The sequence below is a fragment of the Haliotis rubra genome, unplaced genomic scaffold (genome assembly GCF_003918875.1).
Source record: "Haliotis rubra isolate DU_JTF1 unplaced genomic scaffold, ASM391887v1 Scf586, whole genome shotgun sequence".
NCBI lineage: Eukaryota > Metazoa > Mollusca > Gastropoda > Lepetellida > Haliotidae > Haliotis > Haliotis rubra.
The window spans coordinates 287,477-311,329 of record NW_025767286.1 but is presented as its reverse complement, the minus strand read 5'-3'; the positions used below and the strand labels follow the sequence as shown (position 1 = coordinate 311,329).

At 40.4% G+C, this 23,853-nt stretch overlaps 2 protein-coding genes across 9 annotated transcripts in view; one reads left to right on the top strand and one right to left on the bottom strand.

Annotated features, from left to right (window-relative positions):
• LOC124254892 (flavin-containing monooxygenase FMO GS-OX4-like) overlaps positions 1-3,604 on the top strand; it is a 42,952-nt gene extending 39,348 nt beyond the window's left edge. For all 8 annotated transcript variants that reach the window (XM_046688725.1, XM_046688729.1, XM_046688727.1 and 5 more), the window contains exons 5-6: positions 757-934; positions 2,902-3,604. In XM_046688725.1, the coding sequence (XP_046544681.1) occupies positions 757-934; positions 2,902-3,552 (829 nt within the window). In that variant the 3' untranslated portion in view covers positions 3,553-3,604. The remainder of the gene's footprint in view (positions 1-756; positions 935-2,901) is intronic.
• A 4,521-nt stretch (positions 3,605-8,125) lies between these two features.
• Positions 8,126-23,805, bottom strand: LOC124254899 (methyltransferase-like protein 17, mitochondrial). The gene is made up of 15 exons (XM_046688734.1): positions 23,671-23,805; positions 21,443-21,626; positions 20,749-20,880; positions 20,240-20,307; positions 19,602-19,712; positions 18,459-18,532; positions 15,908-16,002; positions 14,967-15,037; positions 13,615-13,722; positions 12,340-12,408; positions 12,116-12,160; positions 11,502-11,594; positions 10,351-10,417; positions 9,095-9,215; positions 8,126-8,844 (listed from the first exon to the last, which is right to left on the bottom strand). The coding sequence occupies exons 1-15, from the start codon at positions 23,761-23,763 to the stop codon at positions 8,502-8,504; spliced, it is 1,674 nt and encodes a 557-aa protein (XP_046544690.1). The 5' UTR covers positions 23,764-23,805; the 3' UTR covers positions 8,126-8,501.
• Positions 23,806-23,853: the final 48 nt, after the last annotated feature.

Sequence of the window (23,853 nt, the reverse complement as noted above, 5' to 3'; positions counted from 1 at the left end):
GGATTAATGATTGATGAACATAGATACCTTGTTGAGAAACAGCTGTTTTGTTGTTGTTACGTCATACACTGCAATATTCCAGCTATACATGGCAAACTGTAAAGAATTTGCCGTGGACCAGATAATCCTGTGATTGATATCATGAGCAAGGATCTATGCAATTGCAAGTGCATGTCATGACATTGTATCAGTCATCATTGTTGGTGCCTTCTTCACTTCAGATTAAGTGGAACTGTACCATGCTTGCTCTTATAGCTGGAATGTTGCTGAGTGCGGCGTAAAACTTAACTCACTCACTCAGTAACTGGGATTGTCAACAGAAGACCCTCAAAAACAGCATGATTTGAGGATTTACTTTTTCAGGGGTGACTAATGGGATTGGGTGGTAGTGCTTGCAGACTTGGTTGACTTTGTTCCGTATAAACTTCTTTGTCATAAGAGGCAACTAACAGAATCTAGAGGTCATTCTAATTGACTTGGTTCATGCATGTCAGCGTATCCCAATTGCGTGGATCAATGCTCATGATGTTGATCACTGGATTGTTTGGTCCAGACTTGATTATTACAGGCTGATGCCATTTAGCTGGAATATTGCTGAATGGCGTTAAACAAAAGACAAACATACCAATTGGATAGTTATTCACTCTAGTGCACATTATTAAATAAGTAAGGATTTCTTGAGCCTTCTACAAACAGCAATAAAATTCTGTTTGGGGAAGTACTTACAAACACTTTTGTCTTGGTCTGCTTTTCCAGAAAATCAATGATTCCACGAATACCTGAGCATCCTGGCCAGGACACTTTCAAGGGTAAGATCCAGCACAGTTGTAGTTACCGAGTACCAGAGCCGTTCAGGGGCCAGCGAGTTGTGTGTCTTGGTGCACATATGTCCGGGCTGGATCTGGCAATCGAGATCAGCAGTGTCGCCGACAAGGTTGGTCAATATTACATCAGTGAATGAATGTTGTTGCATGATGCAAGTGGAAACAATATTTCAGGTTATTAAGTATGGGGATGGTCGGGTAGCCTTGTGGTTAAAGCGTTCGCTTGTCACGCAGAGGACCCGGGGTTTGATTCCCTACATGGGTACAATGTGTGAAGCCCATTTCTGGTGTCCCCAGCTGTGATATTGCTGGAATATTGCTAAAAGCGGCGCAAGACTAAACTCAGTCAGTCTGGTGTCCCCACTATACTCACTCAATGAGAATCAGGAAGTAACTTTGCTAGTAGGTCTCTGATAGTGCTGATATGTGAGTGGGTAAGTGAGCATGGTTTTACGCCACTTTTAGCAATATTCCAGCAAATATCACGGTGGGGGACACCAGAAAAGGGCTTCACACATTGTACTCATGTGGGTAGACTTGCATAAGTCTCTAAGGTAATAATAAATAGTCTAAACGATAATTTCTTTAAATTCCTCTAACGGACTGGTACTGTCCGCTCACCCTCACTCACTAAAACCCTGTTATGGGAATCAGCACAGGTATTGGTCCAAACAACTGTTCCCAATCTTTTGAACAGGGTTGTCTGGAATAACTATACTACTCAAAGAAGTTAAGGAACACTTAATTCTTTAATATCTATAATAACTATAACTCGGTTAAGCAGTATATTTGTGAACCGTGGGGAATTTCTGGAATCGTTTTAGGGTGAGTGAGTGAGTATAGTTTTATGCCACTTTTGGCAATATTCCAACAATGTCACAGCGGGGGACACTAGAAACAGGCTTCACACATTGTACCCATGTGGGGAAACGAACCAGGGCCTTCATCATGATGAGCAAATGCTTTAACCATTAGGCCACCCAATCTTTTAGGGAGTCACAGGCAGGAACTTGAGGGTGCCAGCTGGAATATGTGATCAACCTGGCATTAATACAACATAGCAAAATGTCTGAAGAAATGTTCATTGTTATATCCTTGTTTGAATAAAATATTAACAAAGTAGAAGCTTAGTGCTTGCCCACTGTGGTGCCAGTTTATCATGGATACCCCACTTAAACACAACTTACATACGAGGAACTGGTCTGGCTTTGTTAGGTTCATGTGATGACCAATACAACGCAGAGTAACAAATGTGTTGGTATGACACAGTTGGCTATCTGTTGAAGGGGGTGACTGGGTAGCCTTGTGGTTAATGCGTTCGCTCGTTATGACGAAGACCTGGGTTCGATTCCCCACATGGGTACAATGTGTGAAGCCCATTTTCTGGTGTCCCCTGCCATAATATTGCTAGAATATTGCTAAAAGTGGCGTAAAACGAAACTCACTATCTGTTGACTGTACCATGGAGGCACCACTAGATTGCATGATTTGAATAAACAGTCATTTTAAAGGTGTTTGTTTCCATTCTCAATGTCTCTGCAAAACACACAGTAGTATATCTTGATAATTCTGAAAACGTGCTGAGAAATCTTGTTAGCTTTGCACTTGATTAGGGCTAACCCTTTCAAAATCTGTTCTGTGAAACTGAATTACTTTTGTATTGTTCCATCAGTGAGTGAGTGAGTATGGTTTTACGCCGCTTTTAGTAATATTCCAGCAATATCATGCGGGGGACACCAGAAATGGGCTTCACACACTGTACCCATGTGGGGAATCGAACCCAGTCTTCGGCATGACGAGCTTACGCTTTAACCACTAGGCTACACCACCGCCCCAGTTCCATCAGACTGATTGGACAAGATGTGAAGCTTTGAGATACAGGGGGGAGTGTGAAGCCCAGTAGTTAAAGTGTTTGTTCATCACTCCAAAGACCCGGGTTTGATTTTCCCACATGGGTACAATGTCTGAAGCCCATTTCTGGTGATATTACTGGAATACTACTAAAAGCGGTGTAAACCTAAAACTAACTCATTATGTGAGGACAGCATTGACAATTTGATTTTAACTCATGTTGCAGGTTTTCCTAAGCCATAACAAAGACAAACTGAAGACAATCCTTCCTGCCAATGTCACTGAAGTCAAAGGAATTAAGTCCTTCAATACACACTCAGTTGTATTCTTAGATGGGCAGGAACAGCAGGTGGATACTGTCATCTTCTGTACAGGATATAAAAATACCTACCCCTTTCTCACAGATGACTGCCATGTCAAAGTGCAGGCAGGCAGTAGAGTTACCCCCCTTTACAAACACCTCATTCACACTGAATTCCCGTCCTTGACCTTTGTAGGACTCTGTAAGATGGTGAGTCCTTTCCAGGTCTTTCACCTCCAGATTCTTGTAGTGATGGCCATGCTGGAGGGGAAACTGACGCTACCTTCGAAGGAAGAAATGGACCAAGACACTGAGAAAGATTTTCAGGAGCACTTAGCCAGTGGTCTGCAAGTTCATGATGCACATAGTCTTGATGACCGTCAGTGGTCTTACAATGATCAGTTGGCTGATCTGGCCAACTGTCAGCAGCTTCCAAGAGTGATTGAGAAAATCTGGAACAAGTATCAAGCTATGCTTCACGAAAACTCCCTGACTTACAGAAACATGAACTTTCTCAGGACCAGTGATGAGTCGTTTGATGTGGTTTGCCAAAACGGTGTCTCACATATTATCTGACAGTCTGAACTCTCCATTTGTTGTTTATGGACTTAACAAACTATCAAGATCATAGTATTTTTTTAATGTTTTATGAAAACAATATTATGTGGTGGAAGTTTTGTTAAGTGTGTTCAAGGTCAGAAAGTCCAACCCTTATATGACCTTGCACAGCTCTCGACACACAGTACTTTGATGCTCCTTCCACTACTGAAACACTACGCTGACTGCCCTTCCACTACTGAAACACTACGCTGACTGCCCTTCCACTACTGAAACACTACGCTGACTGCCCTTCCACTACTGAAACACTGTGACTGTGCTTTCCCCACTATTGAAACACTAATGTGACTGTGCTTTCCCCACTATTGAAACACTATTATGACTGTGCTTTCCCCACTATTGACACACTATTATATGACTGTGCTTTCTCAACTTTTGAAACACTATTATGACTGTGCCTTCCCCACTATTGAAACACTAATTTGACTGTTCCCTCCCACTAATATACAACACTAATGTGACTGTGCTTTCCCACTATTGAAACACTATTATGACTGTGCTTTCCCCACTATTGAAACACTACGCTTACTGCCCTTCCACTATTGAAACACTAATTTTTTGACTGTTCCCTCCCACTAATATACAACACTAATGTGACTGTGCTTTCCCACTGCTGAAACACTATTATTGTGCCCCCACTATTGAAACACTATTGATGTTCCCTCCGACTGTATACTTTGACTGTGCTTTCCCCACTATTGAAACACTACGCTTACTGCCCTTCCACTATTGAAACACTAATTTTTTGACTGTTCCCTCCCACTAATATACAACACTAATGTGACTGTACTTTCTCCACTTCTTTCTTGTCAATGTTTATTTCAATGTTCCCCGGAGTGGGTTAAAACAATAATAATGAAGATGACTTTTCCAGGTATATGCAAAATCCTTGAGTCAAGTTTAAGTTGTTAAAATGATCGTGAACATCAGTTCTATATTTATTCATGCAAAATAGTTCCCCAGGAATATGGTAATAATCCGTAAGGGCTGGGACGGCTCCCCTGTTTACTAATTTACTCTGGAGAGTTGATGTCTGATTGGGATGACTCCCAGTTTACTAACCTGGTACACAAACCCCTCCTTCCCCTATACCGACAGTAGGTCTGAAGAATTCAGCATAAAATGTCTGACTATTTGACTGCAGACCTGGCCAAAAGTATTTTGAAAAAAATCTGGTAATTAACCTGACAGAAGCTTCATCTTTGGTCATACAAGACAAACAGAAGTGTGCATTTTAGAAACAAACTGGTACATTGGGGACTCATGAAACCACATAGTTTGGGATACTATTTTCCAGAAAACTGTCCAGGTAACAGGTCCCACTGGGTACCCAGTTGCTAATCCTAGACTGTCTTTCTCTCTCCAAGAATATAGTGGTGAGAAACTAACTAGCCTATGATATAATCACATAGCAGTATATTGTGTATATCACAGTAAAACATTATCTTAATGCACTAACCTGTGTGAGTAGCACCAAACACCATTGTAGAATTTGAATTTTGAATGTGTTTTTTAAAATACTATTATCTTCTTTTATTCCATTAAACACCTGTTCACATCAAAAGATGAAGTGTTTCTTTTACTCGGTGTGCTTCTGAAGATCTCAATAAATTACAATATGATTGGAAGAATTTCAAGTTCATTTTCTGAAAAGGAAGTCAGTAATTGGGTCAATGACCTTTGAAAGCTTTTCAAAGATGAATGCCCATGTCATATGTTTTTATTCAAGGGTTACTGAAAATGATCTTGTGTGTCTTTTTCTGGCATCACCGTTTTGTAAAAGCATATTGGAACCTACACCTGATCATGATTCACAGGTACCGGTACCAGTAGTGCTGTGAATAGGCCAAGAAAATCATTGAAACAGACTGACTGACTGAGTTTGGTTTTACGCCGCTTTTAGCAATATTCCAGCAACATCACGGCGGGGGACACCAGAAATGGGCTTCACACATTGTACCCATGTGGGGATTCGAACCTGGGTCCTCGGCGTGACGAACCAACGCTTTAACCACTAGGCTACCCCACCGCCCCTCATTGAAACAGAATGTAGTCTGTACCAAGTATCTTTCTTGGGGTCCTTCATGTCATAGTATATAAGCATGACAAAATACACTCATAGTTTACTCTGCAACACCGAAACTTAATCTGGGAAACATGCAATACTAGACGACCTTGAAATATTTTCATCAAACTGATGATTCTGGTTCATTACCATTCTCCTCACACCCTTGTGGGGGAGTCTCGGTTACAAAATCATTAATATGTCCCCAGAAACCTATGTCCTATGCGACCGCCTCCGTGGTGTAGTGGTTAGAGTGTCCGCCCGGAGAGCGGATGGTTGCGGGTTCGATCCCGGACCGCATCATACCAAAAGACGTTAAAATATGGTACTTGTTGGTCCCTGCCTGGCGCTCGGCATTAATGGGTACAACAAGGACTGGTCGGCTCGGGGAGTCAGTATAATGTGTCTGAGTGGGGTATTCATGCTTCACTGCGGCATGGTATCTCAGTGGGCTAGCACTATAAAACCAGCTTCAGTCTGGGCTAGTACAAGCAGTGGCACATACACACGCATACACGTCGTCTTATGAGTGAAATATTCTCAAGTATGACGTTAAACCCAATTTCACCTCACCTCACCTCACCTATGTCCTATGCAAGGTTTATTGGTTCATTGTGCGTCATCAAGACAAATACAAGAGACAAAGCTCACAATATTTCACGTCAGACAGCTTGAATATTGACTTGTTCAGTGGTGAACAACACAACCAAACATCCTCAAAAATTAATTCAAAGGAACTTGGTATTACTGGAAAATATAACCCCATAGATTTCAGCTGAGTAAAAGAGTGGGTTCGGTTTGGAGTAAGTGAGTGAGTATGGTTTGGGGCTGCTTTTAGCAATATTCCAGCAATATCATGGCGGGGGACACCAGAAATGGGCTTCACACATTGTACCCATGTGGGGAATCAAACCCGGGTCTTCGGCGCGACGAGCGAATGCTTTAACCACTAGACCACCCCCACCGCCCCATTTGGTTTGGAGCCACTTTTAACAGTAGCAGTGTGTTGGCCTGATGTAGGATGAAAACATGAAGTGATGCAGGTCTTCGTAGTCGGGTAAAGATCCGGGTTGGAATTGGTCTTCAGCAACCTATGCTTATCGTAAGAGGAGACTAACTGGATTGGGTGGTCAGGCTTGCTGACTTGGTTGACACGTCATCGTATCCCAATTGCGTAGGTCGATGCTCATGCTGTTGATCACTGGATTGTCTGGTCCAGACTCGATTATTTACAGAATGCCGCCATGTAGCTGGAATATTGCTGAGTGCGGTGTTAAACAACAAACAAACAAACAAAACACAGTCGACAAATCATTGTCTCACTGTAGTACCCAGCTTGGGTAAACTTGCTGACATTCTGTGTGTTTGTCAATGGGCTTTTGTGTAAGAGACTAGTTCTGCATGAACATCACAACAATCTGAAAATTCTACAGCTTTATCACACTTGTCTCTCAGTCATTCAGTTAAATATATGATACAGTTACATCACTCTGATCTACAAACAATACAGTTTTATCACACTGGCCTACCAATCACAAGTTCCCATCAGAAAGTTTATCACACAGATATATGACACCTGCCCCCCAATCAACCAGCGATACCATATGATAATGGTAAATAAGTCTTTCACAGAACTTTAAGACAATTATTGCTGGAACACATTCATGAAGGACCTTGATGACCGATCTACTCAGCATCAACAGTTGCCAGCAAGTCTTTCCTCACAAGAGGCCTCCAGCCTTGAGTCCCGGATACATGGCCTCGCTTTACACTCATTTCCATCCAGTAAGAAGCACTGTGGGCGGTTGTACCCAGATTAACATCACTGTGTATTAGCACCATGTCTGACTATTTCTGTGAGGACTTCTTCAGCATCTGGTGGTGACAACAGTCTGATAGGCACACACCTTATGGACATTCTCTGGATATATAATGGTTTGTTGGCGATGAAAACTATCACCCTCAGTATCAGGGCTTGCATTTTAGTAAACCTACACTCATCCTTGGATAAATTCCCATGGTTCTTGCAAATGGAAATTACCTGCCCTTGAGTTTCATTATGTTCACTGACCAATCAAACATTGATATAAGGGAGGTAACTGTTATTGGTCAGAAACCAAAGACACCGTCGTGAAGACATCCTATACCTCAAAAGCATTTTTAAGGCTTTTTGCAAACTCAGACATAATTAATGGGATTGGTTGCCACGTTGTAATATTGCAAACCCAACATTGAGGTTTATCTGTAATTTGTATTCCGATTGGCAACGCTACCTGGTGTAGTGAGTGAGTGAGTTTAGATTTACGCCGCACTCAGCAATATTCCAGCTGCATGGTGGCGGTCTGTAAAAAATCGAGTCTGGACCAGACAGTCAGGTGATCAACAGCATGAGCATCGATCTGAGCATTTGGGAACCAATGACATGTGTCAACCAAGTCAGCGAGCCTGACCACCCGATCCCGTTAGTCACCTCTTACAACAAGCATTGTTGCCTTTTGTGGCAAGAATGGGTTGCTGAAGACCTATTCTACCCCGGATCTTCACGGGTCTCTACCTGGTCTAACATAGCGGTCCAATGGAAACCAAGGGTGAGACTAAAAACCATGGGAATGGTTCCAATGGTAAGTGAGTGTGGTTTTACGCGACTTTTAGCAAGATTCCAGCAATATTATGGCGGGGCCACCAGAAATGGGCTTCACACATTGTACCGATGTGGGGAATCAAACCCAGGTCCACGGTGTGACAAGCGAACACTTTAACCACTTGGCTACCCCACTGACCCTGGAGATGTGGAGGATGGAAACCTGACATCACCAAGTGAGCATCATCGGAACATACAACGTCACGTTGATGACGAGAACAGTCTGACAGGCATCCTCCACGTGGGCTTCCTTGTTGTCCCTGTCCTCACAGACTCCAGTTTCTCGGTCCAGACCTCAGACACAAATGTCTCGTTGTACTTGTTCAAAGTCACATTCTGAAGTCTGTCCTCAGAGTAGCTTCCAGAATCAACATTCCCGGTCCTGGCACTGGAATCCTCGCACACATCTCCTGTCTCTCCATCCACATCATCTCCGTCCCCGCCACTGCTGGGGTTTCTGTCATCACCACTTGCGTTACTGTCCTTCAGGTGGATGGGAAACAGGTCGCCCCAGTTGGAGGCTCGCACACAGCTGTACACATCCCTGAAACACAACACCGAGTGAGTGAGTGAGTGAGTGAGTGAGTGAGTGAGTGAGTGAGTGAGTGAGTGAGTGAGTGAGTGAGTGAGTGAGTGAGTGAGTGAGTGAGTGAGTGAGTGAGTGAGTGAGTGAGTGAGTGAGATAGAGAGAGCGAGCTGAATTCAATGCTTTAAAACTGGTCTACCTCAATGACAGTTATCACACACATTGATGAGGGGCTTTAATCTTTGGGTGAGTTTGATGGGATACTCACTTTCCATGTTTCCTGGCTGTGAGAATATCATGGCTGAGTTTGCCGTCCGGCCAGCACAGATGACAGTGGACATGCTTCGATGCCCGCACAACTTCCTGGATCACACGAGGCCATGCTGCATCTGTCAGAAACATACACAGCCTTGATACCATCTTGAAACTTAGATTCTCCAGCAACCCAGAACTAAAACTATGCTAACCCTCCCTCTGTCGAGATTACTTCATTGTGACTCTGGATAACTCTTTCAATCACTGAGAGTATATACTTACACTGGGTATTGGGTATTGCTGGTTATCTCATACTGGGTATTGGGTATTTCTAGTTATTTTGCACTTGGTATTGGGTATTGCTAGTTATCTCACTCTAAGTATTGGATATTGTTGGTTATCTCACACTGGGTATTGCTAGTTATCTCACACTGAGTATTGGGTATTGCTGGTTATCTCACACTGGGTATTGGGTATTGCTGGTTATCTCATACTGGGTATTGCCAGTTATCTCATACTGGGTATTGGGTATTGCTAGTTATCTCACACTGAGAATTGGGTTTTGTTGGTTATCTCACACCGGGTATTGCTAGTTATCTCCACCTATTCAATATATGTTTACTCCCATGCATCCTGAACTGGCATTTAACATTCTGAGTATAATGTTGTTGTGACTTCGAATTTGCATCTGTTCATGTGCTGCTCAAAATCGTGTAACATTTCACAATGAACTCACAACAGCGACATACATGTCTAACAAAAAGAAAGACTTGTGTTGTTACACTATTGGGTTATTTTATTTGTCCATGAACATCTGAACACAGTTAACTGGGTAATTGATATATTTTGAGGATTTAACATAAATATGCAACCTTATATGGAGCATCAATGTTGAATCAAAGATATATACTATAAAGAAAGATGCTAATGACTCACACATAATGCAAATATTATAGTAATACATAATACATTACTTATGCCATCAGGGTGGCAAAGATGAGAAAGGGAGATAACTCAAAAAGTCACAAAGTGCAGAGCAAAAGTGAATATAACTTTGCACTGAGAATATGTGAGTTTAGTTTTACGCCTCTTTTAACAATATTCCAGCAATATCACGTCAGGGACACCAGAAATGAGTTCACACATTGTACCCATGTGGGGAATCGAACCCGGGTCTTCAGTGTGATGAGCGAACACTTTAACCACTGGGCTACCCCACCTCCCCTGTGGACTGTGAGTGGTACATGAGGACAGTATGACCAGACTGACCTTGCTTCCTCTGGCCTTTCCTCAGTATCACATAGCTGTATCTTGACGTCTGCTTGGCTTCCGTACTCTGAAACACATGGACTTGATGAGAACTACACCCTTTTACACACTGCGAGCAGTGAGTAGGGTTAGACTTTAAGATGCTTTGTAGAGTTTCAAAATTTCCTTCTGTCATGTGAGCTCGATGTGTATGAAAACATAATCATGATCATAGGCTTCTGGAACACCAAAGGGAGGTAACTCTGCACAGTGAATTGAGGCACATACTCAGCTGGGCAACACATGCCCCCATGCTGTGATGGTTCACCTACCTATTGGTGATTTTACAGCTACTAACACATGATGAAACAGCTACTTAATTGTGAAAATGATAAAGCTACTTACTTGTGAAGATGACAAGGCTGCTTAATTGTGAAAATGAGAAAGCTACTTAATTGCAAAGATGACAAGGCTACTTACTTGTGAAGATGACAAGGCTACTTGTGAAGAGGACAAAGCTACTTACTTGTGTACATGAAAGAGCTATTTACTTCTGTACATGACAAAGCTATTTACTTGTGAAGATGAAAGAGCTATTTACTTGTGTACATGACAAAGCTATTTACTTGTGTACATGACAAAGCTACTTACTTGTGTACATGACAAAGCTATTTACTTGTGTACATGACAAAGCTACTTACTTGTGAAGATGACAAGGCTACTTGTGAAGATGAAAAAGCTATTTACTTGTGTAGATGACAAAGCTATTTACTTGTGAAGATGACAAGGCTACTTACTTGTGAAGATGAAAGAGCTATTTACGTGTGTACATGACAAAGCTATTTACTTGTGTACATGACAAAGCTATTTACTTGTGTAGATGACAAAGCTATTTACTTGTGAAGATGACAAAGCTATTTACTTGTGTAGATGACAAAGCTATTTACTTGTGTAGATGACAAAGCTATTTACTTGTGTAGATGACAAAGCTATTTACTTGTGAAGATGACAAAGCTATTTACTTGTGTAGATGACAAAGCTATTTACTTGTGAAGATGAAAGAGCTATTTACTTGTGTACATGACAAAGCTATTTACTTGTGTACATGACAAAGCTACTTACTTGTGTACATGACAAAGCTATTTACTTGTGTACATGACAAAGCTACTTACTTGTGATGACATATCGAGGGGCTTGTAGGTGACACCAAACATACAGGGGCTGTTTCTCTCTGCCAGTTTCGGACATGCCTTCTCATGAGGACACTGAAACATTGAGTCATCTATTAGGTTAAGCTAGACAATCACAGACACAGTAGCTACACAATACTCTGGTTCAGGCAACCAGGGCCTAGATTTTCGAAGCTCTCTTAGCGCTAAGATAGTCGTAAGTTAATGTTAATGTATGGCACTTACTTACGACTATCTTAGCACTAAGAGAGCTTCGAAAATCTAGGCCCTGGAAGTCATGGCTATGAGCAAACATGACACAAATCTGTCAGGACTGAAATTGTGATCAGCTAATCAGCTCTTATTCAAGCATAGAGTGCTTGGTGCTATTTATTCCATCCAGCATCCCTCCATCTTCACTATTGCTCATGGGGCACGGCAGGAATACCATCCCAAAACACCTGCTCCAATAGTTAGAGGACTTGGGAAATATTCGACCTTAAAATGAAGCATGGAGCGCTCGGCAGCTCCTCACCGCCGTCATCTATCGAGTCTGTGTGAACGCTGTTGGACAGATAACTATATGGATATGTATACTTTTCAGAAAGTATACTCACTGGTGCAAAAACATGACCTTCCATTTTATCATGTTTTTCAGATATCTGAAACATAAAGATGATTCCTTAAAACACATTGTCATTGACAGAAAGGTTTCACATAAATAACAATAATGTAGACCCAGAAAATGTTGGTTCCATGTAACATGAGAATGTGTTATACTTGCATTATGCTCTTTCATGATGTTCTGTTTATTGTCCATGGTATATAGTTTGGAACTTACTTGAAGCAGATACTCTTTAGCCTCGTTGATCAACTGAAAGCCTGCCTTACTGCCATTTTCTACTAGTACCTAAAATGGGAAGATTCACATTTCTCAGAGAAACGAGTGAATAATGTTTCACCTCGCTTTTAGCAATATTCCAGCAATATTCCAGCAATATTCCAGAAATATCATCACTGCTGACAACAAAAATGAGCTTGATAAATTGCAAAATTTTGTGAATTGAACCTTTGGCAAGTCAAGCAGATCCTTTAACCAAAAAGCCACCACACTACCCCTGTCAGAGGAGAATCAATGCTCTGACTAGTGTAACAAGAACAGTCATTAATATCCCCAACACTCTCAAAGCATATGTCATGTATCAAGACTTTGAGGTCCTATAGCACACGTAAGAAATGACAACTTATTCAATAAAAATAAAACTTTTTCTGCAAGTCTCAGAATTTGATTTTTTATAAACTGATTACCATTGATATATTTAATATCAAAAGGCACTATAGGGAGATTCTCTACTTCTACAAATATATCATTAAACCAGTCTAAGTAAACTTAGGCTCAGTATTATTCGTTACACTGCTGTACTGAGTCTAACAAAACCTAGTAGAAGGTCGCATCAGTTAACCTTTTGGACTGACCAATCTGAACACAGCTTACCAAATCGCGAAAGTTAACATTTGCACATACCGTTTGAACCTTTACCTAAAAAACTCGAACGATTCCGAATGCAATTTTCCGCACAATCGCTTCAGAGTGATACACGCAATGAGTAAACAGTCACTGCAAATAGCGTTTTCGTCAATATTCAAGGATGTCATCTTGCGAAAATATAAGCAAATAGTAACCATGTCATTAGAACCCCGTAAGTGTATATACTGCAGGTCAAATATCTGGGTTTTATGTGGATTTTTGTTTGTTGATAGATCAGTGTCAGCGACCAGGAAAGAGAAAATCCAAAAACCGTTTTGCAAGTCCTGCTGAACCCTAACAAGTAGTCGTTGTCTGATTGGTTAAAACCGTTCGGCTGTCTCACGTTTGATTGGATGGTCATACGTCACTCAAAGGTTAGCTGGTTACCTTTCTACTAGGTTTTGTTAGACTCAGTATAGCAGTGTAACAAATAATACTGAGCCTAGGTTTACTTAGACTGTCATTAAACCAAACTATTGCCAAATAATTAAAAACTATCCAGCTTCACATTTTCAGATTTCAGCCTACACAAGCTAATGGAATAGCAATAGGTCAGTAAATCCTAAAACATCAAGCATTTGGTATTACCAGGAAGTCGTCTGTCATCTGCCACAGAGAGAGGAGCATCTCCAGTCTCTTCTCCTGACTGGGGAGTTCCAGCAGAGCGTAGGAGCTGGTCACAATGTTGAAGGAGTTCTGTACAAAACAAGAACATCACACATCTTAAAAGGGACCACCAAGTTAATACACCTTATTCATGCTTTTCACATCCCAAACATACACTGTGATATTTCTGTGACTGAACTTAAGATATAGAGCGGCTTTGGACCAATTTAGATGTCGATCCCATGGTATAATGACCAGGGCAGATGCTTAATTATAACCTACGAGGGCGAAAACTTTAGGGTTCATATTTTTCATGTGATTCCCTAGAGCAAAATATCACTTTGTCATGGCGACGTGACAACATGAACAATGCTATGACGTCATGTTTCTTCTGTGATGTTGTGTTCTACATGGGCGACGGCGGGTAGCCAGCCTATGTTTGAAAGTAGATTTAGTAGTAAAGTAGTAATAAACAGAATATGATATCAGTGCTCATGTCATACTATGTTTATGACACTCGTGCCTAAATATCGGTATATCCCACGCTCTCGCTCGGGAAATACCAACATTTAGGCACTCGTGTCGTAAACATAGTATGACATGGGCCCTGATATAATATCCTCTATTTAGATCAAGAGACTACAGATTGTGTAAATAAAGTGACAAAATGGACACAAAGTTTCCCAAACAGTCTGCAGTAAATATGAATGATGAAGACAGAAACACTATAAACACTACTCGTATGAAACCCAACTTTGCATAAATGTAACGCTTTCTATGCACAATAAATCTTATGTGAAAATATATCTCAGCTAATAAATGAGTGAGTGAGCGAGTATGGTTTTATGCCGCTTTTAGCAATAACCCAGCGGGGGACACCAGAAATGGGCCCACTCATTCAATAAAATAAACAACTGTTGTACAGAACCTTCCAAAAGATAATATGAGTGATAAACCTGTGTCACAATCAACAGGGGAAAATTGGAGGTTTGGCACCATGTAGGGCTAAAAGTGAGTGAGTGAACTTAGTTTTATGCCACACTCAGCAATATTCTAGCTTTATAGCGGCGGTCTGTAAATAATCGAGTCTGGACCAGACAATCCAGTGATCAACAGCATGAGTATCAATCTGCGAATTGAGAACTGATAACATATGTCAACCAAATCAGCGAGCCTGACCACTTGATCCGATTAGTTGCCTCTTACGACAAGCATGGGTTACTGAAGATCAATTCTAACCTGGACCTTCACGGGTCTGTAGGGCTAAAAACATAAACAGCACTGAATATATTGCAAAACAAAACAGTACAAATTTATTGCCAACTCAGCCCTACCTGTTTGTGAGATGGCATGAACTGACGGAAATAGACGCCGCTGATCGTCATGTCTTTCTTCTCCTCACCTCCTGTAAACAGACCAACAGAAACATACTGGACACTCACGCAATACAGAAGATGCTCGATGGCATGACACCCTTGCACAAAGCAAGTTACAATCTCTCCCTCTTCCATGTTAAGCAGTGGTTTGACATCATAAATAGTCATCTACAAGGTATAAATAATTGTATTGCATGTTATAAGTAAGTTTATCATACTTGGTCAAACATCTTTGTAATGATTATAACACATGCTAATTTTACCTAACGTGTACATCGTCACATGATCAATAACAAGGAGCCTCATTCTGAATTGGAAATCATGGCACTAACACATGTGCGCTACACGCAGTGACATAAAAGTGAGTGAGAAAGTTTTTCGCAGCTGTTAGCAATATCCCAGCAAAATCAGGGTGAGGGACACCAGAAATAGGCTTCACACATTGTACCCATGTGGGGAATTGAACCCGGGTCTTTGGCATGATGAGCGAACGCTTTAACCACTAGACTATCCACACTACGGACTGAGTTAAGTCTTGAGACTTGAACTCTGATGTTGCCAATCAGGTGCTAGTCTGGTAACAAACATTATATCTGCATATGAAACAAGCCAAAAGCCCAGACAGACATCAGGGCTGGTAACTTCAAAATGTTACCAGTCCAAAATGGATTTTACCAGACCAGACACCAAGATATGGTGAATTTACTCAGATGTATGAAACATCTAAAATTTTCACCAGACCATCGGGCTGGCTAGCTGTAAATTGAGACTGTCCGTCAAAAGTCTAGCCCATTTCGGGCAGTCAGGACGGGCCTTATTTCATACACTGATTATAATCTTCATAACGTACAGCCTGGACGTGACACTAAGTGATAAAAGTAATGGTGTTGAAGTTTTACCTTGTAACAGAAGTCTGGCCAATGTGTTCATATCCTGGGAGGAGTCGACACAATAGTATTCATAAATGTTCTGTCCCCATATTCTGTTTCCAGCCCTGAAAATACACAAAACGATATATATCTCTTATCCTTGCTTTGAAAATTGTAATTCATCTAACATTAACATCTTAAAATCTGAATACATAGCCATGCCCTGCACAACAGGAAATACAACTGAATGGTAAAACATCATGTCTGGTGATGTTTAATCCCAAATTTTACATTTCAATTGACAGAGTTTGCCATCTTGTTGTTCACTAAATTGTTTACAAGTCATGAAATACAAAATCATGTTCAAATGTGTACAATCTATAGGAATATAAAACATTATGCGACCTAAATTTCACTTTAGGAATAACACAGGTGGGTGCGGTGGGCAAGTTGGCTTTGGCGCCAGGCTAGTGATCCAGCGAGGTTAAGGTGTCGGGATCGAGCCCACCTTTGACCGGGTGTAAAAACCTTGGAGTCAACTTTGTGTGCAGACACTTTCAATGTTGTCACAACCCCTAGTGTATGGTGCACAACCCTGTGCACTTAAAATAACCCACGAATCCGTTGGTATATAACCAGATGGTGGCCACATGAATATGTGCAAACACCTAGTTGCGGGTACAGTAACGTGCAGTGAACTTGGACAAAGTACTGTGACTATGTGTCCCAGTCCACCCAGTTGTGAATGGGTACCTCGTTAGGATGAGAAAGCCACAATAACTCGATGCGCCTAGTGGCTGCAAGAGTTGTATACTCCCCAGGGAATTGAGATTGATAATAAGATGTGGCGTTGAGATTGACATCCAGTGATCGAGGAAATAGTACCAGCGCCTTGAGCATGCACTAGTTGCCTGGATATGTGTACTATATACTTATCCTATAATATAAAAAATAGGAATAACACAGGTGTTTGACAAGGCTGGGGATCATCCATGGACCCCAAGTAGTGCTGGAGTGATTGATTGAATAATCGAACAATCGATCTATCTTGCTTGTGTCAGCGATTATTGTTGAGCTCAGGAGACTAATCAATATTCATAATGAAATTCAACTTCAAATTTAACTTTAGAAAGTATGTTTCTTATTGTTATGTTTGTAAATGAAGGTATAATCAATTGAAGCAGTTTTCTGACTCATAGAACTGCAATGTAAACAACATACTCATGTGTATGTCTCAACAGGAAGTCTCCCCGATCGTCTTGATCGTGGTATTAATCGACGCCTGTTTAGTTTGCACAATGTAATAATTGTGTCCTGTTATTGCCCACATGGGCTTAGTGGTGGCTATAAGCTACAATCTATTAATAATAATGTCCACTTGTATGGCGCCGTTTCGTTTCCACACACTAGTGTATGCTCATGGCGCCCCGTGTGTACAGCTAAAAAACAACTGCAGCAATTGTACAAGTCATTCGTAATATTTCCTGAAAAGATGGGTCTTCAATGAAGATTTGAATAAGTCAAGAGATTTTGCTGTTTTGCTGGTTATGGGAAGACTGTTCCACAGTGAAGGAGCAGCATAGCTGAATGATCTGTGACCGTAGTTCTTGAGATTGACAGGGGGTGTTGTTAGGAGGAACTGTTGGTGTGATCTCAGCTGTTGTGGCGGTGTGTACACTGAGATGAGTTCAGAGAGGTACTGAGGCGCTAGGTCATGTAGACATTGGAACACAATGGTCAAGATCTTGAATTCGATTCTGGCTTGGATGGGCAACCAGTGAAGAGACTTTAGGACAGGGGTTATGTGAGATCTTTTAGATGTTAAGGATACAATGCGGGCTGCAACGTTTTGGATTTTCTGGAGTTTTGTCAAGTGTGCAGAGCTGAGTCCAAACAGAATGCTGTTTGAATAGTCCAGTCTAGATAGAACGAGGGACCTGACAAGAGTAAGGGCTGCATCTGTTGTTAAATTATGAGAATGTTACTGATAGCTCTCAGGTGGAAGAAGCAGATTCTTGAAAGATGGTTGATCTGAGCATCAAGTGATAGGTCCTGGTCTATGAACACTCCAAGATCTTTTATTATTGATCGACTACCAACACTGATCGACATATTGAGAGCGATAATCAAAAGTGACCCCGAGACCCACATTAGGGCAAGAGATGAATGTCTAAATGAAGCTTCATAATGATCATACTCAGCTTGAAATGTTAAACATAATATACAACTCAATAACACAAATGTCAATGTACATTGCACATAGAAATGTTAGTAATTCACTGCAGCATACTGTTGCTATGTCAACCAGGCCCTTACAGAATGCAGTGGCATCATCCAACAGCTATAAACAGTGGAGTTGGGGGACAACTAACATGATAAACCAAGATAAACGTTTACCTTTAAGAAATAAAGTGCAAATATACAAGGCATCTTCAATCCAACCGACAAGATTATGAAAATTCAACACAAAACAATAGGATCACAATAACATAACATGAATTCTGGGGTTAAAATGTATTGACATGTGACTTCTTTTCAACCAATCAGATTGTGGCTGATATTTACACCAGACAGTACCTACCATACTGACGAAGCTAGGCCAGAACCAAAGTCAAACATGGAAGTTGGGATGTACTCAGGTTCTCTCCGAGATATCTGATGACAGAAAAGGTAAGTATTTAAAGGCTGCTCATTAAAACACAGATCATTTTGTTGTTTAATGCTGCATTTGACAGTATTCCAGTTACATGATGAGTGAGTGAGTTTAGTTTACCAATATCCAGCAATATCACAGGGGGGACACCAGCAATGGGCTTCACACCTTGTACTAATGCGGGGTCTTTGGCGTGAGCAAACACTTGAACCACCAGGCTACTTGACCATAATCTGCGGCTATGATCCAATATTTCTGGTACACATAAGGGACATAACTCTGCTGTGCCAGGGGACGAGTGGGCAACCTGTGCTCCTTATACAAACTATGCTATGATATGCTTATGTCACTGTAACTGTGAGATCAATATACCACTATTCCTAAGAATGAAGAGTCAGGATCTTGGATCCCAAAGACAGTGGTATACAGTCGAACCCTGTTTATCCAGACATTTTAGTTACACTCAGAAATCGTCCGATACCAAGGCATCCGGTTAACTGGATCAAACAAGCAAAACGTATTGACGATGTATATTGAAAATTTATTCACACAGTGCTATTGCGTTTAGCAGGCTGACTTGCCATTATGCCTAATAACTGTCTACAGAAATGTCACGAGACGTTATATACAATACAATTTACAATGTAGTTAATCCTAATCCTAATTAACATGTGTTTTCGTTACTGATGAGATGTTCTCACACCTGCAAATCCTAATTAACAACTGAAGTGACACGCGTCCCTAGTGTTTCGATGGGTAATTAATCAAATCACATCAAACATCTGCCGAAGTAAAAAGTAAAAAGTACTGACTTGACGCACAGATCTTTCCGCCTGGATAGCAGGATCTTTTTTAAATGGAAATCAATGGGAATGGTTTGAAATTCTCCGTCCGTGTTCGGAAGCTCGGGGTCTGGCTAAGCAAGTACAATTACTGAAGGTAAGTTTCGTTTCACCTAAAAATTGTCCGGAAGGCGGGATTTCCGGATATACAGGGTCCGAGTAAACGGGGCTCGACTGTATTGAGGATTCAATGCATATCATTACACAAATCTGATGGTTCTCTGCATACCTCATTAAAACACTTCATCATGACGCTGTAGTTGTGTGCCATCCGACTGTACAGATACGTCATAGACGTAGGGGCATCGAATCTGGAACACAGATGTACAGTGTGAACAATCTACTGTACAGCATGTCTACCAGCTGGTCCACATATCATGTGCGCTAGATGTAGTTTCATCAAAACAAAATGGCATTCAATACTTATATCACAAGTTTCATAGAAGGATGGTTGATAAAGACTGAAAACAATGTAGACTGTAAATTTAATCATGTTAATACAATGGATAGGAAAGGGTGTGATAATTAGCATTGGAATATAAGGAAAGGGTGTGATAATTAGCATTTGGTGACCTTAAAATTCAAAGTCATTTAAAAACACTAAATCTCAACAGAAACATGCAGACTTCATATATACAGAATACAGGTTTGTATAATTAACCCAACACAATATAAATAGTAGACAAAGGTTGAGTTCAAACAAGTTTGTGACCTAAAATTCAAAGTCCTAAACAGATTCATTTCATTTGCTGACCCAAATTCTACAAAGCTGTTAATTCAAATAAAAATAAGAGGTATCGTCAGTGGGACTACATCAAAACACAGGTTTACATCACCTCAACACAGGAACATAGTCTCTTGTTTGACTGCCAGTGGATCAGTGTTCTCATACTGCTTCTGTTCTTCGGGGGTCATCGTGGAGGTGTCGACTTTATCTGGGAGAAGAAAAATAATTTGACATAATGCAAATCAAACTGCATCTACTCCATCTATATATCTTGGGTTTGGATCCCATTTCTGATCTTTGGTTGTGAACGTTGGTATCACAAATGGTCGGATTACTAGTGAACATCTTGGAATCCCAACACTTCAGGCCTTCTTCACATAAGAATATGATACATAATTCTTATTAAATTCAGTGTTAAGAACAATATTTGTAAAAAAAAAATAATTTCTGACAGCATATATAAGAGGTTTCAGGAAACTATACTGTTCATCTTTTGATAGTGATAATCAGTAATGTCATATGGATTTAAATATACACATGAGCATTAATTAAGCAACACGTTAATTAATACAAATACAATCACAACAATTTTTATTATTATTATTTTATAACTAATTGTTCTGCGCTCAATACTGATGTTCGTACTGACCCTTTTCCTTAATGTTGTTTTGTATTTCCTGGGCCAGTCGAGTGAGAGTGTCTTGCTCTGTCGGGGGATGTCGGGAGTGCAGGTAATTGTTCAGCTTTTCACTTCGTTTGTTCAGGTTCTGTACAGGAAAGGCTGATAACAAACAGTGAAAAGTTTGTAACACAAATAATATGACAAAACTGACATTCACTAACAATCTCATTAATATCAAATCTTTTAGTCTGCTTTGCAACATGTTGTAAGAAATTATTAAATTTGAGCAATAAGTCTTTGCCGGGACGTAACAAAGTAAAACGTTTGATTTTAATGATATATTTTATCCAAAACAAGTTTCCCTTTTGAGAATTTTTTTTATAACAGTAAAGCGATGGAATAAACAAAAATATGCTTTCTTACGATAATATGGTAACTAAAAAATGATAGCCATTTATCAACTTTATTCATCCAAAATTTCAAACGAAATATTTAATGTCTCGATATGTAGTATTTGCACAACAAATGTACAAATAAAACCTGTGGCATAAGATAAGTAAAAGTCCCAAGATAGTGGAAGAAACTATACCGAATTTCAAGAAAAATATTTTTGCAAAAATGATTTAAGTTCAAGGATCACACATATTTCCTTCTCAGCAGGAATCCTATATTTCAACATGAGTTAGTCATCAGGTTGTTTGTTTCTTACTGTGTAACTTACTGTCAATAACTTTCTTGATGGTGCTGATCAGTTTCTCTGGCATCTTTACTGGTCTCAAGGTCATTATCCCAGGGTGAGTTTTGAAACTGACACCACCTTTCGTCAAGGGTTTAGCTACATCTGGATCCACACAACACTCTCCAGGTTTGATGTGCCGTGCTTGTTTCACTTTTGAAGAATAGGTCTGAAAAAAGTTTGGTTGGTTACTCGAGCTAAGTACTGTTGCCAATTACTTTAGGGCTCAAACAAAATGTTTTCTGATCAAAACTAACTATATATTTACAGATCAGATACAGGCGTATACCAAGTATTCATAAATGTTGTATTTTGGCATATGTGGAACAAACTATTCTACACCGATAAAATATCCATAAATAAATGATGTTCTAAGCCCTGCTACCAGCTTTTACATGTTTCATGAGTGAGTGAGTGACTGAGGTTTTATGCAGTATTGCAATATTCCAGCCATATCACAGTGGGGACACAAGAATGGGCTTCACACATTTTACTCATATTGGGAATTAAACCCTCGTTTTTGGCGTGACAGGCGAATGCTTTAACAACTAGACTACCCCATTACTCTGATTTGTAATGCACACGACTGAGGCATATATGAAGCCTCAAAATGTAGACCTATGACTTGAATGAAATCGATAATTGAAACTTCAAGTCGAACAGCTTCCAAACAGATAACACTTGCCATATATGGAATGTAAACGATTACTCCATACATCGAAAATTGTCGCACACAGTTTTGTCCGTGTTTGCTGAACTGGTTTCAATCACATGTTGTGTGTAGGATATTCATAAAGAGTGTTCCAAGGGACATAACTCTATGGGGTTCGCTTGAAATAATGTTTGCCCAATAGAGGGCACACGAGTCGATTTAATGCAATGTTATATTGATTCATTTGAAATTTTAAATTTAATATCTAAATACATGTACATAATTTTTTGGGGAATATATTATATGGTAGCTTCCCTGAGGGCTGGTAGTCAGTATTATTGAGAGAAATGCATTATGGCCCACTCAATATCTCATTATTAGTAGCATTTGAATTGATTACCCCCATTGATTCAACTATTAAATCAGCTGTTGCTTTCAGCTGTCATGCTTAAATTACTGTACTTTATTAGGCACACCTCATTTTTACATTCCATTTAGTGCTACACTACATCAAACTAACATTGCCAGCTGTATAATTAGCCAACATGTACTTTACCATGGGACCATGGGCGCTATCACAAAAATTAAGTGCTTGTTGGTTGACTTTGTCGTCAGCAGATTGTTTATCATGCACATGTGCAGCATCCACTTTTGCTTCAAAAATCAAAACCTAATATATAAGTGTATGGAGTGTAAGCAATTATATTTGATTATATTGGATTAAAGGGGATGGCTTTCCAAAACCCTACATCACAAGTAACCCACTATAATGTAAAGGGGTTTGATTGGCAAGTGTTGCCAACCCTAAGGATTGTGAAGGCGGAATGGGGGTCTTAACCATAATGAATGTAATTAGATGTAAAGGGATACATGCTCCGTCAGGAGGAAGATCATGGACTATCTGACTGACTGACTGAGTTTGGTTTTACGCCGCTTTTAGCAATATTCCAGCAACATCACGGTGGGGGACACCAGAAATGGGCTTCACACATTGTACCCATGTGGGGATTCGAACCCGGGTCTTCGGCGTGACGAGCCAACGCTTTAACCATTAGGCTACCCCACCGCCCCTCATGGACTATCATTTTATATGGCTAAATCGAGTTGGGTGTAACCTACACTAACCCTATGGATCATAGATGCAAGCAATATATGTGAAGTATGTCAGCAGCCTGAGCCAATTAGTCTGTCTCACAGTCAATGAACCACATTATTTTCCCTTCTGCCTAGCCCTTTCTGCAATGTTAAAGGCCTAAATGAAGCAAGTCTAGATTCCCTCGGGCTCAGGTTCTGAATCTCCATTCTCATTGGGGCTCCTTTTCCTTTTAAAAGGAATTGTTCGTTTCTCTCAAAATTATTTATATCCAGAAATTTAGCGTTACCCTACGAGCCAATCTGCGATATAGTAAGCAGGTAAGCTGCATCGTAACTAGTAATTCCAACACACATTCAATGACAAAATTTCTGCCAATGTTAAATGCGATTCTTTCAAAAGCACAACATAAAACCAGTTGATTTTCAATGTGTCGAGTCTATACTGAAACAAAGAGACGACATGTACCCTTAAATATGATTTTGCTGATTCGCTTGTCAGTAATGAAGGCACACGACACAAGCAGCATGCTTGTGTTTTCATTCTCATGGACGCGGCCATTTTGTAGGCTCGCACCACTTTCCAGAGATTCGTCTATTGGTCATTTAACGGCACCTGCTAAGGGCAGGTAACTCCCATCGTCTGCTTAAC